Source organism: Medicago sativa, chromosome 8 (assembly GCF_051527215.1).
Source record: "Medicago sativa cultivar Bolivia chromosome 8, Bolivia_mono, whole genome shotgun sequence".
Lineage (NCBI taxonomy): Eukaryota > Viridiplantae > Streptophyta > Magnoliopsida > Fabales > Fabaceae > Medicago > Medicago sativa.
In genome coordinates this window covers 90,147,001-90,168,154 of record NC_140756.1, presented here as the reverse complement: position 1 = coordinate 90,168,154, position 21,154 = coordinate 90,147,001, and the positions used below count along the sequence as shown (strand labels likewise).

The window sequence follows — 21,154 nt, the reverse complement described above, 5'->3', positions numbered from 1 at the left end:
TCTAGTTATGAGCATGATTTGCTTTGCTTGCATATCCAATTTGAACTTTCATTGGAGACTGTTCTTGTGGTCTTAGCTGGGCAACTTTAATGGCTAAAGGTGACCACACACGCATGTTTGAATAAGTAGTTGGCTAGAAAGGGACTTTGTCTCTACCAAGTTCCCAGATTATGGTGGAACAAGAACTAAGTAACATGCCCCATTGATTCTGCTGCATGGCATGCATGTAGTAGTGGTCCTATAAGTATAGTATACTGTGCTTCGTGCACACATACTAAAAGCTGATAAGTTGAAGCTCGTGACTCTGTTTATTTCAAATTAAATATGACCGATCATTTTAGTACAAATAATTTCTAAATAATTATATTCAAAAAGTGAGACATATATAATGTTTTTTTATTATTAGAATTTATTATTAATTTCTACCATGTTTAAATCGATATTTGTTTTTATGCAAAATTAGTCTCGTAATACCTTAATTTAATTTAAGATAAGAATTTCGTCATTTACCTTTTATGTTCGTCATTTTGATCAATTTTTATATATATTTTCAAGACTCAATTCTACAATTTTATTTCGATATGATCTCTTAATGTTAAAATATATGATCCCCTGTCATATTTTTATATGAATCTTAGATTTGATACTTAAAAGTCCATGTGTGTGTGTGTTTTCCTTCCTTCAAAAAAAAAAGTCCATGTGTAAATGGATCAAAGGGACAAAAATGTCATTTGAAAAAGATAACAAACAAAATTGACATATGAAACTATAAGAAAGACAAGCTCGTCTTTTTAGTCATTTTATTGCACTAACACATGTAAACTAAGAACAAAATCTAATTTTGATTTAGATTAAAATTATAAGTATAAATGTTTGTGATTTTCAAATTGTAATAAACCCTACGAACATAGGTGGTTTCACCGCCCGACGACCCTGGACACTTGCCCGGGCTCAATCAACACTTTTTTTATATATGGTACAACCCAATAGCCCATTAACCCATTTGAAAAAAGAAAAATTTGGGCAAATCTGAAAATTCTCACATGCAAAGAGGTCTTGAAAATGACATTTACCTCCTAATTTTATTTAGCACGCTATTGGCAGGTTCATCTCTCTTATTTTGAAGGGTTAATTGTTCATATTGACCATGTAATATACGCTATGTTTGAAAAATGACCTTGTAAAATTAAAAACATATATTCTAGCATTGCAATTCGAGTTTCTTCTTATTTTTGACCCTATAATATATGCGTAGTATAAAAATGTGACATAGAGGTTGAATTTTTTCATGATTTTTTCCATACATGTTTAGCACGTTAAAATATAGCTTTGCACAAAAAATTAAATTTTTTCGACCAGGGACAAATTAATTATGAATTTTTATTCCCTATAATTCTGAATTTCTTAAACAATTTATAATTAATTTGTATCTTGTTTCTACCCATCAAAATCTCATATCCCCTATATTTGTAATATAGATTAAGTTAAAAGACGACATGTGTAATTTTGTCTTCGTTTCTACTATCTTTATCATGTTAAGTAGGATTTAAATATTTCCAAACTCCAGGTATGAACCATCCAAATGAGATTGGACGATTTTGAATCTTCTCATTGTGTGATTGCATTCATTGTGACCGTAGAGACCCCGTGTCGTCGATCATGACATGTGAAATAGAGAGACAATTATAACCCTAGTGAAACGGATCTATGGATTACCTACGTCTAGAAAGATTTTTTTTACGCAACCTCCGGTGGCAGATTTGTAGGGTAATTATATGCATGGAGTTGGGGTTGGTCCTAAGATTTTTGATGTTTTGAACGAATCAATAAAGTTGAGTAATTTTAATTATTCAAATGTCTTTCTTATTGCATTTTTTTGTTGCAAAAGATTCATTCAAATCAAAGTTCTTTAAAAATATACTTCCAATAAAATTAATCAAAATTAAAAAAGAAATATATTTATGTAATACTAACTATTAAATAAAAATAATAATTTTTGTGTCCCAAAAAAAAATATGCACTGTGTTACCGCCCCCTCCGCCCAGGCACCCACCCTCAGACAGCCCCTGCATGGAGTATAACAAGTTGTAATCATTATCTAAGTGTAGATTAGATGTAGTGGATGGAATCAGCTTTTGTTTGTTTGTTTGTTTGTTAATGCTACATCTTTCTTTGGATTAATGATTAATCGGATGACAATGTGTCTCTTATTGCTTGGTCGAGTTCATTTTAATTAAGTTGATCTCTATTCGGTGTTGTTATTATGAGCTGGTTGTTGAATGTGTTCGGTGATGTGAGATGAATATTGTGTGATTATTATGCAACAAATCCATGCTTACAAAAGATATCCACATATAAAGTGGTTTTAACTGCTACACTAGACATATAAAAGTGGTTAGGGAGCTATTCTTCCATGGTCACAAGACCAAATAAATAGTCTTTGGACACACTCACATGAAGATAATATCTTTAAAATATTTAATTATTTTGTTATCAATTTTCTTTTCATCATTAAAAAAATATTTGTTTATGTGTGTGTGACCAAACACTATTTGTTTGGTCTCGTGACCATATTAGAATTTCTCGTGGTTAGGTCTTTATTCCTTCGCTGTTCATATTATACATTTAATTAACGAAATCTATTTTTTTCTGTTGCATAGGCATCTTTCTTTTTAGCGTCTTTTCAATTTAAATAATTTCCCTACTTCAGTATATAAAGATGGTTTAATATCCAACAAAGGATACGGATTCTGCATTGGAAAAAATGAGAAGAGAAATGGGCCAGATTAATCAATTTCAAGTCCACTAATTAAGTTCCGCTTAATTCCCCTTAAACAAAAAAAAATCCACTTAATTAGATCTATAATGTGGCAGATGTATGACAATAATCATTTGCGATAACTTGAATTCAAATTTTAATTATAATATTTATATTTTACAAAAGAGGACAAAAGTGCAAGAGAATGAACTACGGATCTAAACAAACATTCTAAGGCACACTGACGTCGGATATGTCACTAAAAAGGATATTTTGAAGTTTCATAGGAGGAGTTCCATTACATGCAAATCAGAAGCATTTAAAGTTAAACTAAAATTAGATAACCACTCATATGCTCTATTATCTTCACGTCAAGTATGATTAATTTGCACTTGTTAATTCATGTTTTTAAACTCAAGTATGCACCAAATCAAGGTAGAAGCACTTCCTTTAATGCTCCTCTTTGGAATCACTTTCGACTTGAAGGTGTGTAATCCATCGTCTTTGAGCTAACTCCATACCCAAATACATGGCTCACATCTCTGCATGGAACCATCACAAGCTCCAACGTGACGAGCATAACTAATCAAACAAATGTCATTGTTATCTCAAAGAAGACCACCATATATAAAAAGATTAATTGAGCTTATATGCGCACCATCACATTTGAGCTTGACCCATCCATCACGGGGCCATTTCCACCAAATGAAAAGAGTATCCTTGTGATGAGACCATCGAGTCACATGCATATGCTCGCAACTATCAATCTCCATAAGAAATTCTACGAACACTCTTTTTTTAGCACTCTCTTAAGGCACACTCTCTTATTGGGTGCAACTCACGTGGGTCTCACCACATTATGTGAAATCTATTTCCACCCTATGATACTCACATTGATTTCTCCCAATAAGAGAGTAAATGTTAGAAAGGGTATTAAAAAGAGAGCTTCTATTGCACTTTTCCAATCTCCATTATCGTCTTACAAATAACACTAGTTGAATTGTTGGACGATGAAAATCTTCTTCAAATATGCTTTTGTTCCTCCACATCCACAAGCCTATCAACCATTTTTACGTGCTCCTTCAAATCTGTTTGATTATATTTTACTTATCTCTCGACCATAAAATTATCATAAACACATAAAAATAACAAAGGGCCGTATAATATACAACCACCGTATGGTCAACAATTCAGCGTTATTGGCTTGACTTTTAAGTAGTCAAATTTTGGCTACCCTAAGAAGGTAAATTAAATAATCTTATTTTTTTTTTTGGTAACAAGGTAACTAATCTTATTGCATAGTAGTAAATTTTTGCCTAGAATTAAGAAAGTTTATGCAGGTGCTTGGTAGTAACTATAAAAAAATTAGAAAAATAAAATATATAAAATCGATGGCGTACCTACACATTTTTCACGTATAGGATTCGTTTTCACTTCATTAATTTATTGGGAAACTTTATCTTCACATCACAATTTTTAACTACACTGTGTATATATCCACCCAAAAAAGGAGTACAATATTACAAAAAGAGTTTGACCATCTTTATGAAAAATGTTTAAAATAATTAATAAAAATAAGGGCATAACTGAGAATATTTTTTTTATAAAAACTTAGAAATATATCTTAAAACTGTCAAATTGATCAACAAATTGTTGAATGCTATTAAGGGATAATATTTAAATTAAATAGTAATAGTAATACTATATATTGTTTGTAATACTAAAACTTTAATCTATCACGGTAATACAAACAAAGCTATATCTACTCTATAGTTGCAGAGATACATCATTGACCGAACTGCATAAATAAAGATCGATCGTGTCTATTATCTTTTATTTTATTTTATTTTAATCTTTTGATTCTAGTTACCCTTCTAACAAAAATTATTCTTAAAAATCATCAACAATGTTGTTTCAGAAAAAGTGATTATCATTACTTACATTTTTTAATTAAAGGGGTTAATGATTCGATCTCCATCCTCAACATAAAAAAAGCCAGCTATGCTCATATTTATTTTAGAAAAAAAAGCTATCTAACCATGTTGTGGACTAACCTCACTATGTTTTTCCTTTTTAACCTTCAATGGCTAACCTCACCATGCTTTAAAAGGAAAATGCTAGATATCAGAATGATTAAAATATCTGATCTCTAGTCTTTCGTATGAATAGCTGTAATATGAAAGATGAGAGATATAGTAGCAACTTTTTCGCTAAAGTTCATTTTCTTTCATAAATGCAAAGTAGTTTACCTGAACCATTACCAAAATTGGGGTATCACTAACTACGTCTCCACAAGTACCGATAGCATCACCCTCATAAACTCATATAATAAGCTCCCATCTACGGAGTAGTATTTTTCCTTGTGTCATCTAAAAACAAGGATTTTTGTTTTACCATTGACCTCAAAATGATACTAATACTAGGAAGAAAAAAAAATAGTTAAAGAAACAAAAAAAACCACGAATTTAAATTGTACTAATATTTTGTTACATCACTAATTGAAGAAGCAGTCACGGAACACGCATCTCTCCATGGACTAAGATATTGAGATGGCATGGATAGCAACTATTGCAACAAATACAATTACATATAATTATTATTTTTTTAAACTTAAACTCGAGACTTCTAACTTTTTTAACTCTTAATTCAAATCAATTAAATTTTCCCGATTACATATAATTATCACAAATCTAACAATTCATGTGACTTCATGTTTGACAACGCAGTAAATTTCCTTAAAATAGACGAATTATCGTGATTTTCTTTTTGAAGCATACACAACTACCGTGACCTAAACACACATTGAATTAACCAAATTCAAACCCATTTAAAAATAGGGTCACCCCATTCTAACCATAGCCACGCCACTTTAATTCATTTTTCTGCTTTCTCCTAACACACGTCTAAGTTTCATTGCTATTTGTAATAACTCTAAAATCTTGTACATTTTCAACAGACAGAGCATTTAATTTCTCCCTCTCTCTCTCCCCCAGACCCCTATAGTACTATACACATAGGAGTATACATAACATTAACATGGCTCTTCTTCAAGCTACACCTTGAAACCAAACACAGCCCTGGCTTTGTCTCTATGTTTGTAGACTCAAACACAGACACAGAGTTATCTATTTCATAGTCCTCTGTTTTGTTCTGTTTTGCATGAAACAGAGTACTCTGTTAGATATTCATTGTGATGAGGTATATAAGAACAGGCAGCTTCAAGAGGCTCTTCTCATTTAGCAAACGTGGTTTAGGGGAACCAGTTCTGAGTCCCAAAGGTGAAGAAAACGATAAGAGCTTGAAGATTCTTCCATATGAAGAAGAACTTTGTCAAAGACCAACATGGAAATGTTTCTCTTATGAAGAGTTGTTTGATGCTACCAATGGCTTCAACTCAGGTGATTAAGACTTGTTTCTTTTTTTGAAAATGTTCATAGTATAATATTCATGCAGTTTTTGTGAATAAAAGTTTTTTTCTTTAATTTTTTTTTTTTTTTTTGGTTTAGAAAATATGGTTGGAAAAGGTGGTTATGCTGAGGTTTACAAGGGAACATTGAAAAATGGTGAAGAAATTGCTGTGAAGAGATTAACAAGAGCTTCAAAGGATGAAAGAAAGGAGAAAGAGTTTTTGACAGAGATTGGAACAATTGGTCATGTTCGTCATTCCAATGTTTTGTCTCTTCTAGGATGTTGTATTGACAATGGACTTTACTTTGTTTTTGAACTATCTACAACTGGTTCTGTTTCATCTATTCTTCATGGTAACTACATAAACCTTTTTTACCTTATTTATCATAGAAAATGTTGTTTTGGTATCAAAACATGAAATTAAAAAAAGGGTTGTTAATAGTATATGAAAATCTTGTTATATTGTAGATGAAAAATTGGCTCCTTTAGATTGGAAAACAAGACATAAAATAGTTGTTGGGACAGCGCGTGGACTTCACTACTTGCACAAAGGTTGCAAGAGGAGAATAATCCATAGAGATATCAAGGCATCAAACATTTTATTGACAAAAGATTTTGAACCACAGGTTCTTATAATCTTCAATGTTTCAAATGCTATATATATTAGTTTGTTTATGTGTTATTTTTAATGGAAGTTTTGTGTTTTGATTGTGTTAGATATCTGATTTTGGACTAGCAAAATGGCTTCCATCACAGTGGACTCATCACTCAATTGCTCCAATAGAAGGGACATTTGGGTATTTTTTTCTTTTCATGTTAATATTCATTTTTTATTATTTCTTTATAAAAATAATGGTTTAATTAAAAATTGGAATGGTTTATGTTTTGTAGACATTTGGCACCAGAATACTACTTGCATGGAGTTGTGGATGAGAAAACGGATGTATTTGCTTTTGGTGTGTTCTTGCTAGAAGTCATTTCTGGTAGGAAACCTGTGGATGTGTCTCACCAAAGTTTACATAGCTGGGTAAGTAGAGTGGAGTAGACTTGCCCCACTTTTCATTGTTTTTTTCTCATTGTAAATGTCTTTTTTGGTTTCTTCTAGTACTAGGCCATAGTAGTCTTGTTTTTTACATTCATTAGTTTAATTACTTTATTTCATGTTTTTTTGGTCATCTTGGTTGTGTATAGTCACATTTCCTTGAAGTGACTCGCAGCAATAATCGTTGGATCAAAAGATTTGACGGTCCAAATTTTTATTGAACGTCAAATGTTAATCCAACAAACCCATCTGAATGATTGGGAAGTGGTGTTTTTTACATTGATGTTTAATAAATTTGTTTAATGATTTTGTATGAGCCTTGATAATTTCATTTTTTTTTTTAATGATTAGGCAAAACCAATTTTGAACAAAGGTGACATAGAAGAGCTGGTAGATGCAAGGCTTGAAGGAGCTTATGATGTAACACAGTTAAAGAGACTTGCCTTTGCTGCCTCTCTATGCATCCGGGCATCTTCCACTTGGCGACCCTCCATGACTGAGGTATACTTTCTTTTTGTCTTAGATTAATAATAATAATTCTTCAAATGCCATCAAAAAAAGATTACTTCTTCAAATAATATGTTCATTTATTAATATGGTTGGCTTGATTTTATTCTTATGCTATGACAAACACCAAGTCATTCATGGAGCCCATCTAGACATTGTGTAGGGTTTGGATAAAATACTTCGTTTTTTATACATATTTAATATCTACATTACATGTGAGCTGTGTTTTTTTTTGGCCCAATTTGAACAATGATTAAGATTAACTAGTTAACTTTAATATGGTTTAATTAATAAAAAATAATATTGATTGAAATTATAACATAATCAATCAAAGAAATACTCAAAAAATCAATTCAACTTAATTTAAATACAACATAATAAGTTACTAATTAAGTTAATTAAAGAAAAATATATAAATTAATACAGTGTTATAGGTTTCCCAATAAAGTTAAATATCAATTTTTCATTGCCCCCCTTTATTACGTAACAGAAGAACTTCGTGCCTAGAAATATAGTTATCCATTCCTCCCCCATCCATTAATTTCTTTCTTCCGAAAGAAAGAACTAATCACCAACTTCATTTTGGTCATCATTTTAGGACATGCAAATAGTAAAAACTGGTACAACTACCACGGTAATGCACAAGACAAGTAAAGCGAGGTGTATTCTCTTGTAATAAATTTTTGGAGAATGTTAACCAGTGCCCCGGGGCATTGGTTAAACAGCTAAAAGTAGTAAGATTTTATTAAAAAATTGTGTAATAATTAATTAGTCAAAAGTAATATTTTATATTTTCAAGACAATTTTTCTATTTTTAGATTCCTTAACCAGTGCCCCGGGCGGGGCACTGGTTAACAAGACCCTAAATTTTTATATCACTTCATCGAATTTGTGCATTTTTTTTTTCAAAGAATTTCACAAATTTTACCAGAAATATATACTCTTTTTTTTAGAACTAGAAAAAGGTATCTAAATGTATCACAAAAAGAGCAAAGATTTCAACTAGGTTGACACCTCAATTTATCACAGAATTTTGTATATAAACTAATGAACACAATAACATAGGGAGGCAAAACCCAACACCCATAAAGAAAATAATAACTAGTTAAAGTTAAACTTAAAATTAGGAAGACTCATTCTATTTCGAATTAAAGAGCTATCTCTATTTGAATTATGAATAGTTTTCTAACAAGTAAATCTTTAAGAGTGCACGCTAGTCTAATGTTTGCATGATAAGATGACGTACATGAAAAGGAGGTACACAATGTTCATTTACATTTGATGTAAATGAAAATTGTCTCCAGTCAATTGATACGTAGAACAGATTAGGACTCTTCTACTTGGCATTTTCTTAATTTATCCCATTGATTGGTGAAATTTTATTATATCTAGACTTTATCTCTCAATGAGCCCACATATACATTTTTCGGTATATACTATACTTCTAACGTAAATAAAAAAGTATATATACTTTTATATAAGCAAAAAAGTAAACTCATACACCAATATTATATGCAAAAATTAATATTTTAGATTCATCTAAAATGTTGATTTTTATTTGTAATAATGATTGGAAAGTGTATATATTACGAAATTTGCGGTAGAAATGCTAGCAACATTCATTTTTCAACACTCTCTCTATCACTCACTCTTTTATTGGATGAAATCGATGTATGTCCCACCACTTTGTGTTGGTTTAATTTTCAAAGCGTATACCAACAATGTTTTAAACCAATAAGAGAGTGAGTATTAGAGAGGGTGTTCAATAGAGAGTGTTCCTAGCATTACTCATTAACACATATACTTGTAAGCAGAAGGAAACAGATCAATGCTTTCATAGGAAGAGCTTACGTTGCTTATGTGATTTCGTGGATATAATTCTTTTTTTTTTCTTTCTAATTATATAGTTGGTATTTGTAAAAAATAAACAAATTGTTTTGCATCCGTGACATATAATTTTTTCATATCTTCGTAAACTTCGTCAATTTGTCACATTATCTAAATTGGCATGGCGTGTTCACTTGTCCAATCAATGCCTTTTATTTAGACAGTTTGCCAAGTTACCAATAAACTGTACACAATAACATCAATTTCAATGCTTCAAACAATCAAATTTTGTAAAATATAATAGCAGAATATATTTTTGGTATGTTATCTTTTATTAAAATATGATGGTTTTGCTTATAGTAACTAACTTCTTTATTCATAATTTTCTTATGCATGAATTAAGACTTGTTCGAATTTTTTTAATGCCATTCAGTAGCGGCATTTTTCTCTTATACAAATTGACTAATCAGTTGATGTTGTGTCTTACCTAATCTTGACTTTTATTATAATAGGACACATGTTAATATATATGGCAGTCACATACACAAACAAAATGTGTATATAATTTAAAATACACTAGAAGACAAGTTAATTTATTAAATGTGTAGGTTCTATTCGATTTCATGTCACACTTTAATTAATACTATGCAACAATAACAGTTACTTAATTGTTAGTTTATGTTCAACTGATTGATGACAGGTATTGGAGATAATGGAGGAGGGAGAGATGGATAAAGAGAAGTGGAAAATGCCTGAGGAAGAAGAAGAACAAGAGGAAGAGTTCTGGGGTTTTGAGGATCTGGAATATGAATATGACAGTTCCTTTTCAATGTCTTTCATTGATTCAATTGAAAGTAATTAATTAGGATGAAGTAGTTAGGCGCATTGAGTTACATATGTATGTATATACATGTCTTAATTTTGAGGATAAAAAATTGAATAAAAGTATGGATTTAGCCTCTAAACTATCAACTCATCTTCAATTTATTAGTGTCTAAATTATATAAAGAAGAAAATGTTAATAAACGTCCTTAGAACATTCATAAAATAAATATAAAAATTGTGTAGCAAAATGTTGTATTCAATTTTTTAGAAATTCAAAAGTGTGGGCAAAGATTGAATACACAATTTTACTTTTGGCTTTCTTCATTAGTGTGGGCACTTGTTAATTGTTATTTAATAACTACTCATTAATATATGAAACCTTTTTTTTTTTGAAAGAATTAATATATTGAAACCTGTCGATGTAATTCTTGTTAATAAGATTTTAAGGATTAAATTGATTGAAGCGTAAAAACAAAATATTAAATTGATTGATTTTTTTATATATATATACATGGGTTGATCGGTGGTGTTGACTTGGAAGTTTCAAGGTTTCAGGTTTGATTTTTCATGTGTAGTAAATTTGGTACTTTGTGGCAGCTAGTGCGGTTGTGGATTGGTTTTGATGGTGCGGATTGTCAGGTGATTGCAGATCATTTTCAGCAATTTATTTATTACACAGGTGGTCTGAAATCGCGGCGGTCTTTTCTTTCAGTTGATTTGGTTACTGTGTGCTTGGATTGTGTGGAATGAGCGTAACAACAGTTTATTTAAACAAAAAGTCTGTTTTGTATTTGTGACTCATATGTGGTGGTCGAGCCCCCTTGTATGTTTGGGCATCAGCTGATTTGTATCTGTAATCAGGTCCTGACTTTGTAAATTCTTTGTGGTCTCTTTGGTACACCTTGTGCTGAAGAGGTTTGCTTGTCAGTGTTATTATATACCAGTTTTGCTTGTTCAAAAAAAAAAAGTTTCGATTTTTCACGGTGCTAATTTAGGTGGACTAGTTTAATTTATTTTTAAAAAAATTAAATAGTTTATAGACTAAATTAGAAAGGAAATAATAGTTTAAATAGAAAATACTAAATTGATAGTTTATTGGATGCAATTGAAGGATTCTATTGTGGTACAATGTTACTCCTATCTAATCAGTCTCTATAATTGATTTTTGTTTTTGCTTTTGTTTTTTAGTGTGTGTATGTGTGCTTGTGGATGTGATGTGAATTTATGATCATATAATTGAACTCCAATCCATATTATGTCGGCAACACAAGAGGGAAATGTGGTTGTTTTCGCGTGCAAATTAAATTACTCTGCTCACGGGATATATATAAACTCTTTATGTCAAACAAGGCAGAGAAAATTGTGTACATAAAAGGTACACTCCTTTATGCATATTTGGCGAATAATAATAAGAAATTCGTAGATGTTTTCTTTAAATTGTTCATAATGAAATGGTGTCTCATTTTTCAAGCCAATTTTACAATAATTCTAGTTATATAATAATTTGGATGTGGTGACAAAAAAATAATCAATGAATTGATTTTGATTTAAGTGAGTTGAAGGTAAAATAATTTATGTTCAGTTTCATTCATAAATAATAAGTTAGAAAAATAAATTCGAACTAAGAAATCAATTGTAGAGGTAAAAACTTTAAATAGTATCTTCAACTTAGAATCAATTTTTAGGCTAAATTAATTATATTCCAGAACATCCAACTATTTAAACATGTGTGTGTTTTGTTTTGTTCTGTGTTCATAAAAATTAACTTTAAATTGAAATTATTCTATAAAATTTATTATCATCAAAATAAAGTTAATGCAAAGTAATTTCTTTTTTAATAAATTCATTCATGTAAAAGTGGGTTAATTCAAGGCGGAAAATCAATTGAATAAGCAATGCCTCCAAATTATTATAGATTTAGTTAGAATCGATTCTACTCTATAAAATCTAAACATGTGAAAATCAATTTTCTACCTCTAGAATAAATTTCACCTCCTCCCAAAGTGGAATCAAACATGATCAATTTTACACCTCTAAATCATTTTTTACTCTTTAAAAAATGAAATCAAACATACACTTATGTTATAGTTGTTTGTGTGGTGGATTGGGTTGTCAACGCGTGGTCAAGGGAATCTCTAATATGGAGCTTTTGAAATATCACAACGAAAGCTTCTAGGATACGAGAATACACTACCAACTCGGTTCAAAATGTACACATGGTGTGTGTTCGGTTCCACGGTAAAAAAAATTGATTTTGAACGAATTGATCATGTAAATTTAATTTTAGTCAAAATTGAATTGAATTGAGGTGATTTATGTTTGGATGCATACACAACATTCGCAAAAAAATGATTCAAACAATAAATTTGAGAGTAAAAATCACTATTTGAGTAAAAAAAAAAAAAACACCAAATTTTATTTTACAAACAAAGTCAAATCTAAATGCAATCGAGATCATTATAACATGTCAAAGTCAAATTTATGTGTTTCAAATCGCTTTTAGTTCTCCTAATATTGGGAAAAAAATCATAAGTCAAGTGTTTTAGAAATCTAGCTAAAAACAAATCTCAAATGTCATTCCAGTTATAATAATGTGGGAAATAACCATTAGCTCATATGGCTTAGTGACCTTCTGCAACTATTGTTGCATTCAAGTATATCACAAAAATAATAATATTGCAGATACAAGTTTTATGCATATGTTGGGTGTCATGCAAGTTGCCATATGCGATATGTTAATCATAATTCCTCGTTTGGAAATTGCAAGGCCCGTTAGAGCTGTCATGTACTTTTGTAAGCATATGACATTAATCAATACCGTAAATATCAATTGGGGGTTCACATGTACTCTTTTAAATGCATACTCCTAAAATAAGAACTAAATCCAAGGACATGCAAAGTTTGATAATTGATATATACTAATATTGTTGAGGTTTAAAGAATCCTTTTGTTTTGGTTACCCCTTCTAGTACGTTTGTTTTTAGTCACGGCATTCATTTCAATAGTGCATGTCTCCAAGTCTACTCTTGAAAACAATACTTGTACTCCTATAAGTTAGGGATGCACCAAAGTATTGGTATAGCATGCATGAGTTAGATTTTTCACATAAGTATGAGTTAGAATTTTCATATATGAAAAAGTGAATGTTGGTCAAGAAGTGAGATTACTCATTTACCTAACATATCAATATTTTAGGTTAAAATGTGACGTCAAATTATATAAGGACATGTTAATACAAGACAAAGATCATGGTAAAAAAAATTAATATTTATAAAGTCATGGTAAAATAACATGTTTAATGTAAAATATAACATATAATAAACTAAAAATTAACATTATATAATAACAAAGATCAATTATCTTTAAAATATATGAAATAGTAAAGAATATATTTAATTAAACAAATAAGATTTTTTTAATTATTCCCTCAAAAAAAAAAGATTTTTTTAATTATAAAAACAAACTATTAATGGATTAATGTAATATCTTTATTTTGTTGATTTTATTCTTTTAAAAATTTAAAAATCAGAATAAAATAATAGTCTATGATAAATTCAGATCAACTTAAAATAAATTAGGTTTGCCATGCCATATGAATATTATATCTATGTCCCAATAAAAACTACAAGTGGATAGATTTAAATAAACAAAAGTGGTCCATTGACAGTTCATGCATTCAGGAATAAATTCATTCTTAGGAACATAGATTCTGGTCTAGATCATATTATTTTCAGTAATGACAATGTACTATTTTATTGTGATCGTCTTCTATTAATAGTTTTGAATAACTTCGCATGAGAGTTGAGACCTTAAATTTGAGCTACCCCCGCACAGTGTTTTTTTTTTTTTTTTTTATCAGCACATTTTATTAGGCAACTTCCCCTGTACAAGAATCAACATAGAGGCCAAGAGTATATATAAACACAAAAATACACCCCGCATAGTTAATAAGTTATGTTCCAAAAACAAATTCAATGTATGATCCATTCATCTTCCAAGTGTCAAACTGTACACAACAATCAGAAGAACACTGGTATTCCTTTTTATAAGAATCCTTTGGGAAAAAAAAAATAGATTGCCCTAAATATAAGTTCAAACTCTCGTAAAAAAGTCCTAATTCAAATTATTACATGTTTTTATTATTATTTTTTAAATATATTATTGATTATTACTGCTAATTTATTTTAGAAAATAAATAACTAATATTGAATACATATCCTCATTGACAGGTCTTGAAATTTCAACGGGTGGGAGCAAGATTAGTTAGAGAGATATGTCATTTTTCCGTTACAAAAATTTGTCCTTAAATTTATTATTTTAGTAGTATATGATGATATCATTGTTATTAAATAAAAGTTTAGAGATTAGAAATATCTATAAATTATAATTGTTTTCTATGTATGTGATCAACCAAACATTCATTAATTTATCTCTCACAGTTGAACATTTAAGTTTTCACAAATTACATAATATTTTTGGTTGGGACAATACTTATTTTTTAATAGAAAAATAGACTACTACAAAATTTAACATTTTAGTGGCAATTCTCCAAATTGGATGCAAGTGTTTGCGTCCCGGTATTCATAAAAACAATTTAATAGGTATACCCAAAATATAAACATTAATTGTAGGGTCTTGTTAACGAGTGCCCCCGGGGCACTCTTTAAGCTATCTAAAATTAGCAATTATTCTCTAAAAAAGTCAAACATTTCAATTTCCAAGACATTGATTACATGCATTTTCATAATATACTTACTAATTATGGTCCTTAAAGAGTGCCCCGGGGGCACTCGTTAACATTTTCCTTAATTGTATTACTAAATTGTTTTTTGGTACAACACTACCAATTGTTATTTAATATTAATACAATAAGTAATTACTTGTTAAAAAAAATTTAGATAGACGAAATGACAAATAACCATTAAAACTTACAAACAAACTTGATCTAGGACTTATGGACAATTGCTTTTTAATATTTGTTAAAATGTGAAATCTTTATATAATACAAAAGGATACTTCTATGAGCATAAGTACACGTGGCGCCTCATTTTGCTTCTAGCATTTAATGCTCCTCAAACAAATTTTTTGCAATGCATTAGACCTTTTGATCTCCCTAAAAAAAAAGACCTTTTGATCAAGAAAGTTGACTTAATTATGTATTATGTATTATGTATCCATTGCATTTAATATTTTTATCAACCAATTAGAATGGATCATGACTCATAATTTTTTTTCTTAACCAATCAAAATAGACATGACTCATTTATTTTTTATGAACCAATCAAAATTGATCTTGACATGATTTTTTTCCTATATATAGACAATTTGTTTTTCATTATCTTCATCTACCATCTTCCTCTCATAAAATAAAAGACATTTGGTGTCCATAATTTAGGTTTCGAGTATACTTTTTATGATTGTTTTTCATTGTGGTTGTATTTATGTGCTTTTTGTTATAGCATGTAGGTGTGAAAATTATGTATTTAGTTTTCCTTCATTTTTTTTATCCAGTTCCTTTTTTTTTTCTTCTTCCAATTAACTATTTGCATTTTCAGGGTAATAAAATTCATGCTATTGTATGAAGAAATATGATCTATAAATTTGAGAAGGATTTGAAGGAAGGAAATGTCTACTTTGGTGTTGCGCTACAAATCTTGGATCTTATCAAACAACGAAACATGACTACAAACAAATTTTTTAGTTTAACACAAAAATGAAATTATGCGGAGTGAATAGTGTACCTTCAGATATTTCAGTTCAGATATTGATTTGGTGTTTCTTATTATGTCATTTATATGTATAATACTTTTATTTTGTTCGGATTAGTTTTTTCATCACAACATTATTTTCGATCTTAAAGAGGCAGTACAATCTATTTGGAGGCTTTGATAAACTTTTTTTTTTTTTTAAAGAATGAGGCTTTGATAAACTTGATCATTTGTTATTTACAAAAGTACAAAAAAGCAACCATTTTTAGAAAACTCCAATATTGTTTTAAACAATTGTAAATTTGAAACAATTAATTGGACTCAAAGTGGTTAATGAGTACTACTAAAAGATGAATTATTTAAGAAAAATAATTTTTGTTAAGACTTAAATTTCCTCTTTGCTCGAATTACCCGGGTCCTTTTCCTCTGGGACCGGAGGGTTAACCCCAACAACAAAAAAACATATTAGATTTTTTCCACTATATTTTTAAACAAGTCTATGAATAACAAGATAAATGATACACATAAATGTATCAATCATGCAAGATAAATGTCTTTTGTTACTAAATGATTAATGATACACATAAATGCATCAATCATGCAAGATAAATATGGAAGCTATTTGTTTGACCAAATAAATGAATGATATTATTATGAATGTGTTATGAATAATTGAAAAAGATATTTGTACACCCTCCGGTCACTGATATAAGCTAAAGTTTGATTTTTAGATTCATTCATTAAATGACGTATGTAATCTTTATTATAGACTACATACGTCATTTAATGAATGAATCTAAAAATTAAACCTTTGCTTATATTAGTGACCGGAGGGTGTACTTTATATGTGTCATCACTTATATTATAAGTCATTCAAATGTTAACATATGTGAATGATAATTTCCAAGCCAAACAGATTCAATCACTTTAAAAAGGAGCAAGATGTAAAAAAAAAATTAGCGTTTATCTACAATATTCTTTTTTTTTCTGGAATATTACAAGTTTTTTTATAGTATATCAATGTATGCAACAAAATAATAGTAAATGCAAAAAAAAGTTATATATATAATCAAAACCGTGTATATTAATGTATATGCTCTTTGCTAAAACCATTTATTATTATTGAATGAATATGCATGTTTTTTTTTGCTAACGAAATTTTTGTTTTGTTTTTTGTTACTGCTAACGAATGAATATGCATGTTTGAACCAAAAAAAGTAGTATAGAATATGAAAGGTCTAGACATTTAAGAAATTTTTTTTATACTATCTATAAAAATGAATGAAATGAAGAGAAATGATAGCAACATACACTTTTCAACATACCTTTTTGATTGGTTGCAATTCGCACGGGTTCTACCAAATCATGTGAGACCCATATAAATTTGGTGGAACTCAAGTGAGTTTTAACCAATCAAAAGAGTGTGTTAAAAAATGTATATTAAAATGTGTGTTACTAGCATTCCTCATTATGCAAAAGAAATGAAATTATTTTCCATGAAAACCAGTAAAGGTTATTGTCCCCTTTTTCTTATTTGATTTCTTCAATTTAATTGCAATCAACATTTGGTCTTCACTGTTTTTTTGCCAATCATATACATTGATAAAATCAAGTGTACGTATTTTCCAAATGGAAAGGAATTATTTAGGAAAAACCTTGCATTGAATTATATCATCAGAATAAAAGTTGGAAATTAATATATTTTAATGTTTTTATAACAATAAAAAATAGCACAAGAAAAAAGCGCACCATACAAGTATGTTCCTTTTTTTACTCATATAAACATACTATCTTTTCCCCTAAAAAAACATATTCGTTTTTTTTTAATAATTTTATTTAGGTGAGATTTTTTTTTGGTCAATATCTCTCTTTATTTAGGTGAGTTGAGTCCAAAGAGAAAACCTCAAGAATCAAAAAGAGATTACAATGTACTATCCATCGAGGATGTCCTAACGCTGGTATTGAGAATTGTACTCATACTTTAATGGGGGCTGGAGTCAATTTATTATCAACTAAATCAACATATATCGACAATATAAGCACATTCTCAATCAAGCTACAGATCTTTATATTTTTATCTTTATCTTTATAATAAACATTTGTCTTACATTACATATAAAGTACACATGACGGTCTCTCATTTCCTACCTCATTTCATGCTATGATATTTCATTTTTATAAAACAAAATATTCAAATAACTATTTAAAATTGTCCATGATGATTATGGTACCATTCTAAATTAAATGTTTTTATATCAGCATTTACACAAAAAATCAATTATGTCTATATTTGTTTTTTTTGGGTCAAGTTATACCGATATATGTTAATTGTGGGTGTTTACTAATTTGTTAAATAAATGTCTTTCAAGTGGTACTAACATGTTTTCCTAATTCAACTTTCAATTTATGGATTTCTCCCATTTAGTATCAAAAACATATATTCTTGCTCAATGAAGATTTGGTTCAATTGTCGTGAGTTTAGCTTTTACTGCTAACGTGAAAACTTCTTGATGGGTGGTACGTAAGTATCTCAATTAGAGCTCGATAAATCTCAAAATCTATCCTAATTCAGGTGAGCCCTTGGAGTCTGACTCACTAAACTTTCACTTATAAAAAATAAATAAATTAAAAATAACAAGTTTTCTTTGTGAGAAAAACATCCGCAATGCAAAATATATTCTTTTATTTTTTTTCAAATGTATTTGGTAGTTTTGAATATGTCCACCAACAAATTTTTCTTTTGGTGAATTTTAATGGAATGCTTACTAACAAGATATATACATCATCGTTCATAAAAAAATAAATAATACACATCATCGTAAATATAGATATTTTCTTCAGTTTGATGTAAATATGATTTATTTTCAATTTAAATGACTGAATAAGTATACCACTTCTTTTTACGATCACACCCCTTAATTAAGGGAATGTTTAATATGACGTTTCTTTTTACCATTTCTTTTTTACTTAATTAAAAAAATATCACATCATTTAAAATGTTAAATAAATATGTAATTTATCAGCTCAAGTAACACATCAATATTTTTCCATGGTTACTTTCCAGCAAATACCAAAAGTCTTCTCATCGATAATCACATTAGGCTAAGAGTAACCACAAAGATGAAATTGCACCACATCTCCGTCCTAATCTTTAACGCACTAGGTATATAAGTCATCTCATTTATATGTTTCTCACCACATACTCTTGCATCCAATATGAAGTTTTAACTCATATATGACATATTAACATATCTCCTTTACGTGTGAGACTTTGTACATTTGTAATCTGGTAACATAACCAAATAAGATTAGAGAAAACATAACATGCTATAAAAGTGGGTTGGTGGTGATTTAATGGATGAATGTTTTTATTCTTTTCATTCATGAGAAGAGAGAAAGTAAATTAGAAAAAGATAGAAGACAAAAAAGCAATTCAAACATGAGAGAGATGATAAGAAAAAAACAAATGTTTGTGCTTTGTCTATGAGAGTATATAGAATAGAGTGAATTCCTGGTGATTTACGAGTTTGTTGAAGGAGTTCGAAATTTTTTAGTATATATTTTACCAAAAAATTAAACTAAATAAAAAATGTCACATTGTTTTAATAATAAATACAACAACCCTTTATTTTGTCAAATTAGCAAAACATATGCAATACTTTTTCAAAAAAAAGCAAAACACATGCAATTTTTCATTGTCAAATCCAACCAAAGATTAAAAGTGAATGAATTTGAAATAATAGATGTTAAATAAAAGATATAGCATGAAAGTGAATAACAACCAATAACTAAAATTTAAGATAAAAAATTAACAAATGTCATCCAATACCTAACAAAGTAGTTTATCATAATTTTGGGATAATGTTCAGACTTTCAGATGAGCCTACATTGAGTTAGATCACCATATTAGGTCAAAAGCAACCATATAAGTGAGATTGCCACACCACATCTTCACAAAAAATCTTAAGTCATTAAGCATATGTGTCGTCTCACTTATATGTTGTTCAAAATTTACTATTTTATCCAATGTAGAACGTCAACTCACACTTGATACATTAACATATGTTAATCAAGTGTGTGACTATCCACATCCGTAAATATGTGACATAGTCAAGTAAGGTCAATCGTAGGCACATCATGTTCAAAAAGGTAGTTTGATAGTGATTTCATGAAGGCAAATTTATGTTTATTTATTTCATGATAATAGAGAAAGGAAATTAAAAAGAAAAAATAGAATACGAAAAAAGAATTTGAACATGATAAAAATGATTAGGGAAAAAAATATATGTAGCATGCTTTATCCTAAAAATTATTGGGAATAAACTGAGTTGCCGGTAATTATATGGGTTTGTTGAAGGGGTTGAAGATTTTTGGGTAATTATTTTACCAAAAAATTAGACTTAATTAATAAAGTGTCACGTCATTTTCAAATGTCTAATAAGCATGTGCTTTGTCAACTAACATAACACATCTGCATTTTTCCATTGTAACATCCCATTAAAGACGAAATGTAAAGTAATTTTAAATGATAAAGGTTGAATAAAAAATGGCATGAGAGCGAATGACATCCAAAAACTATATTTAAGTTAAAAAAATAAATAAACAAATGACATCTAAACACCAGCAAAATAGTTCATCTTAATGTTGGGACGACACAGGGAGCCTATATTGTGTTTGATCCTCATATTATACAAAGAACAATCGCACAATGGAGATTGACACCACATATCGACTTAAAATATCTAATGAGCTTATGAGCATGTATTTTTTTCAACTCAGCATGACACTTCTACATTTTTCAATTCTTAGATCCCACCAAAGACTAAGAGTAAAATGGTTTGAAATAATAGATAGAATAAAAAAACAGCATCAAAGCAAATGACATCCCTAAACTATAAATTTTAAGATGAAAAAATTTAATAAATGATATCCAAAACTAACTAAATAGTTCATCATAATATTGTGTCTTTTGAGGGAGCCTATTTTTTTTTTTTTTTATATAATCAGTTTAGGCTAAGATCAACCACAAAAGTAAGATTCACACCACATCTTCATCTAAAATCTTAAGACATTATGTGC

The 21,154-nt window shown here is 29.3% G+C and overlaps 1 protein-coding gene across 1 annotated transcript; it reads left to right on the top strand.

Annotated features, from left to right (window-relative positions):
• Positions 1-5,615: 5,615 nt before the first annotated feature.
• On the top strand, positions 5,616-10,507 carry LOC146903119 (Protein kinase superfamily protein). Its single transcript, XM_085736228.1, has 7 exons — positions 5,616-6,156; positions 6,265-6,519; positions 6,635-6,792; positions 6,884-6,963; positions 7,058-7,193; positions 7,560-7,709; positions 10,243-10,507. Exons 1-7 carry the CDS (start codon positions 5,952-5,954, stop codon positions 10,402-10,404), a joined length of 1,146 nt encoding a protein of 381 aa, XP_085592354.1. The 5' UTR covers positions 5,616-5,951; the 3' UTR covers positions 10,405-10,507.
• Positions 10,508-21,154: the final 10,647 nt, after the last annotated feature.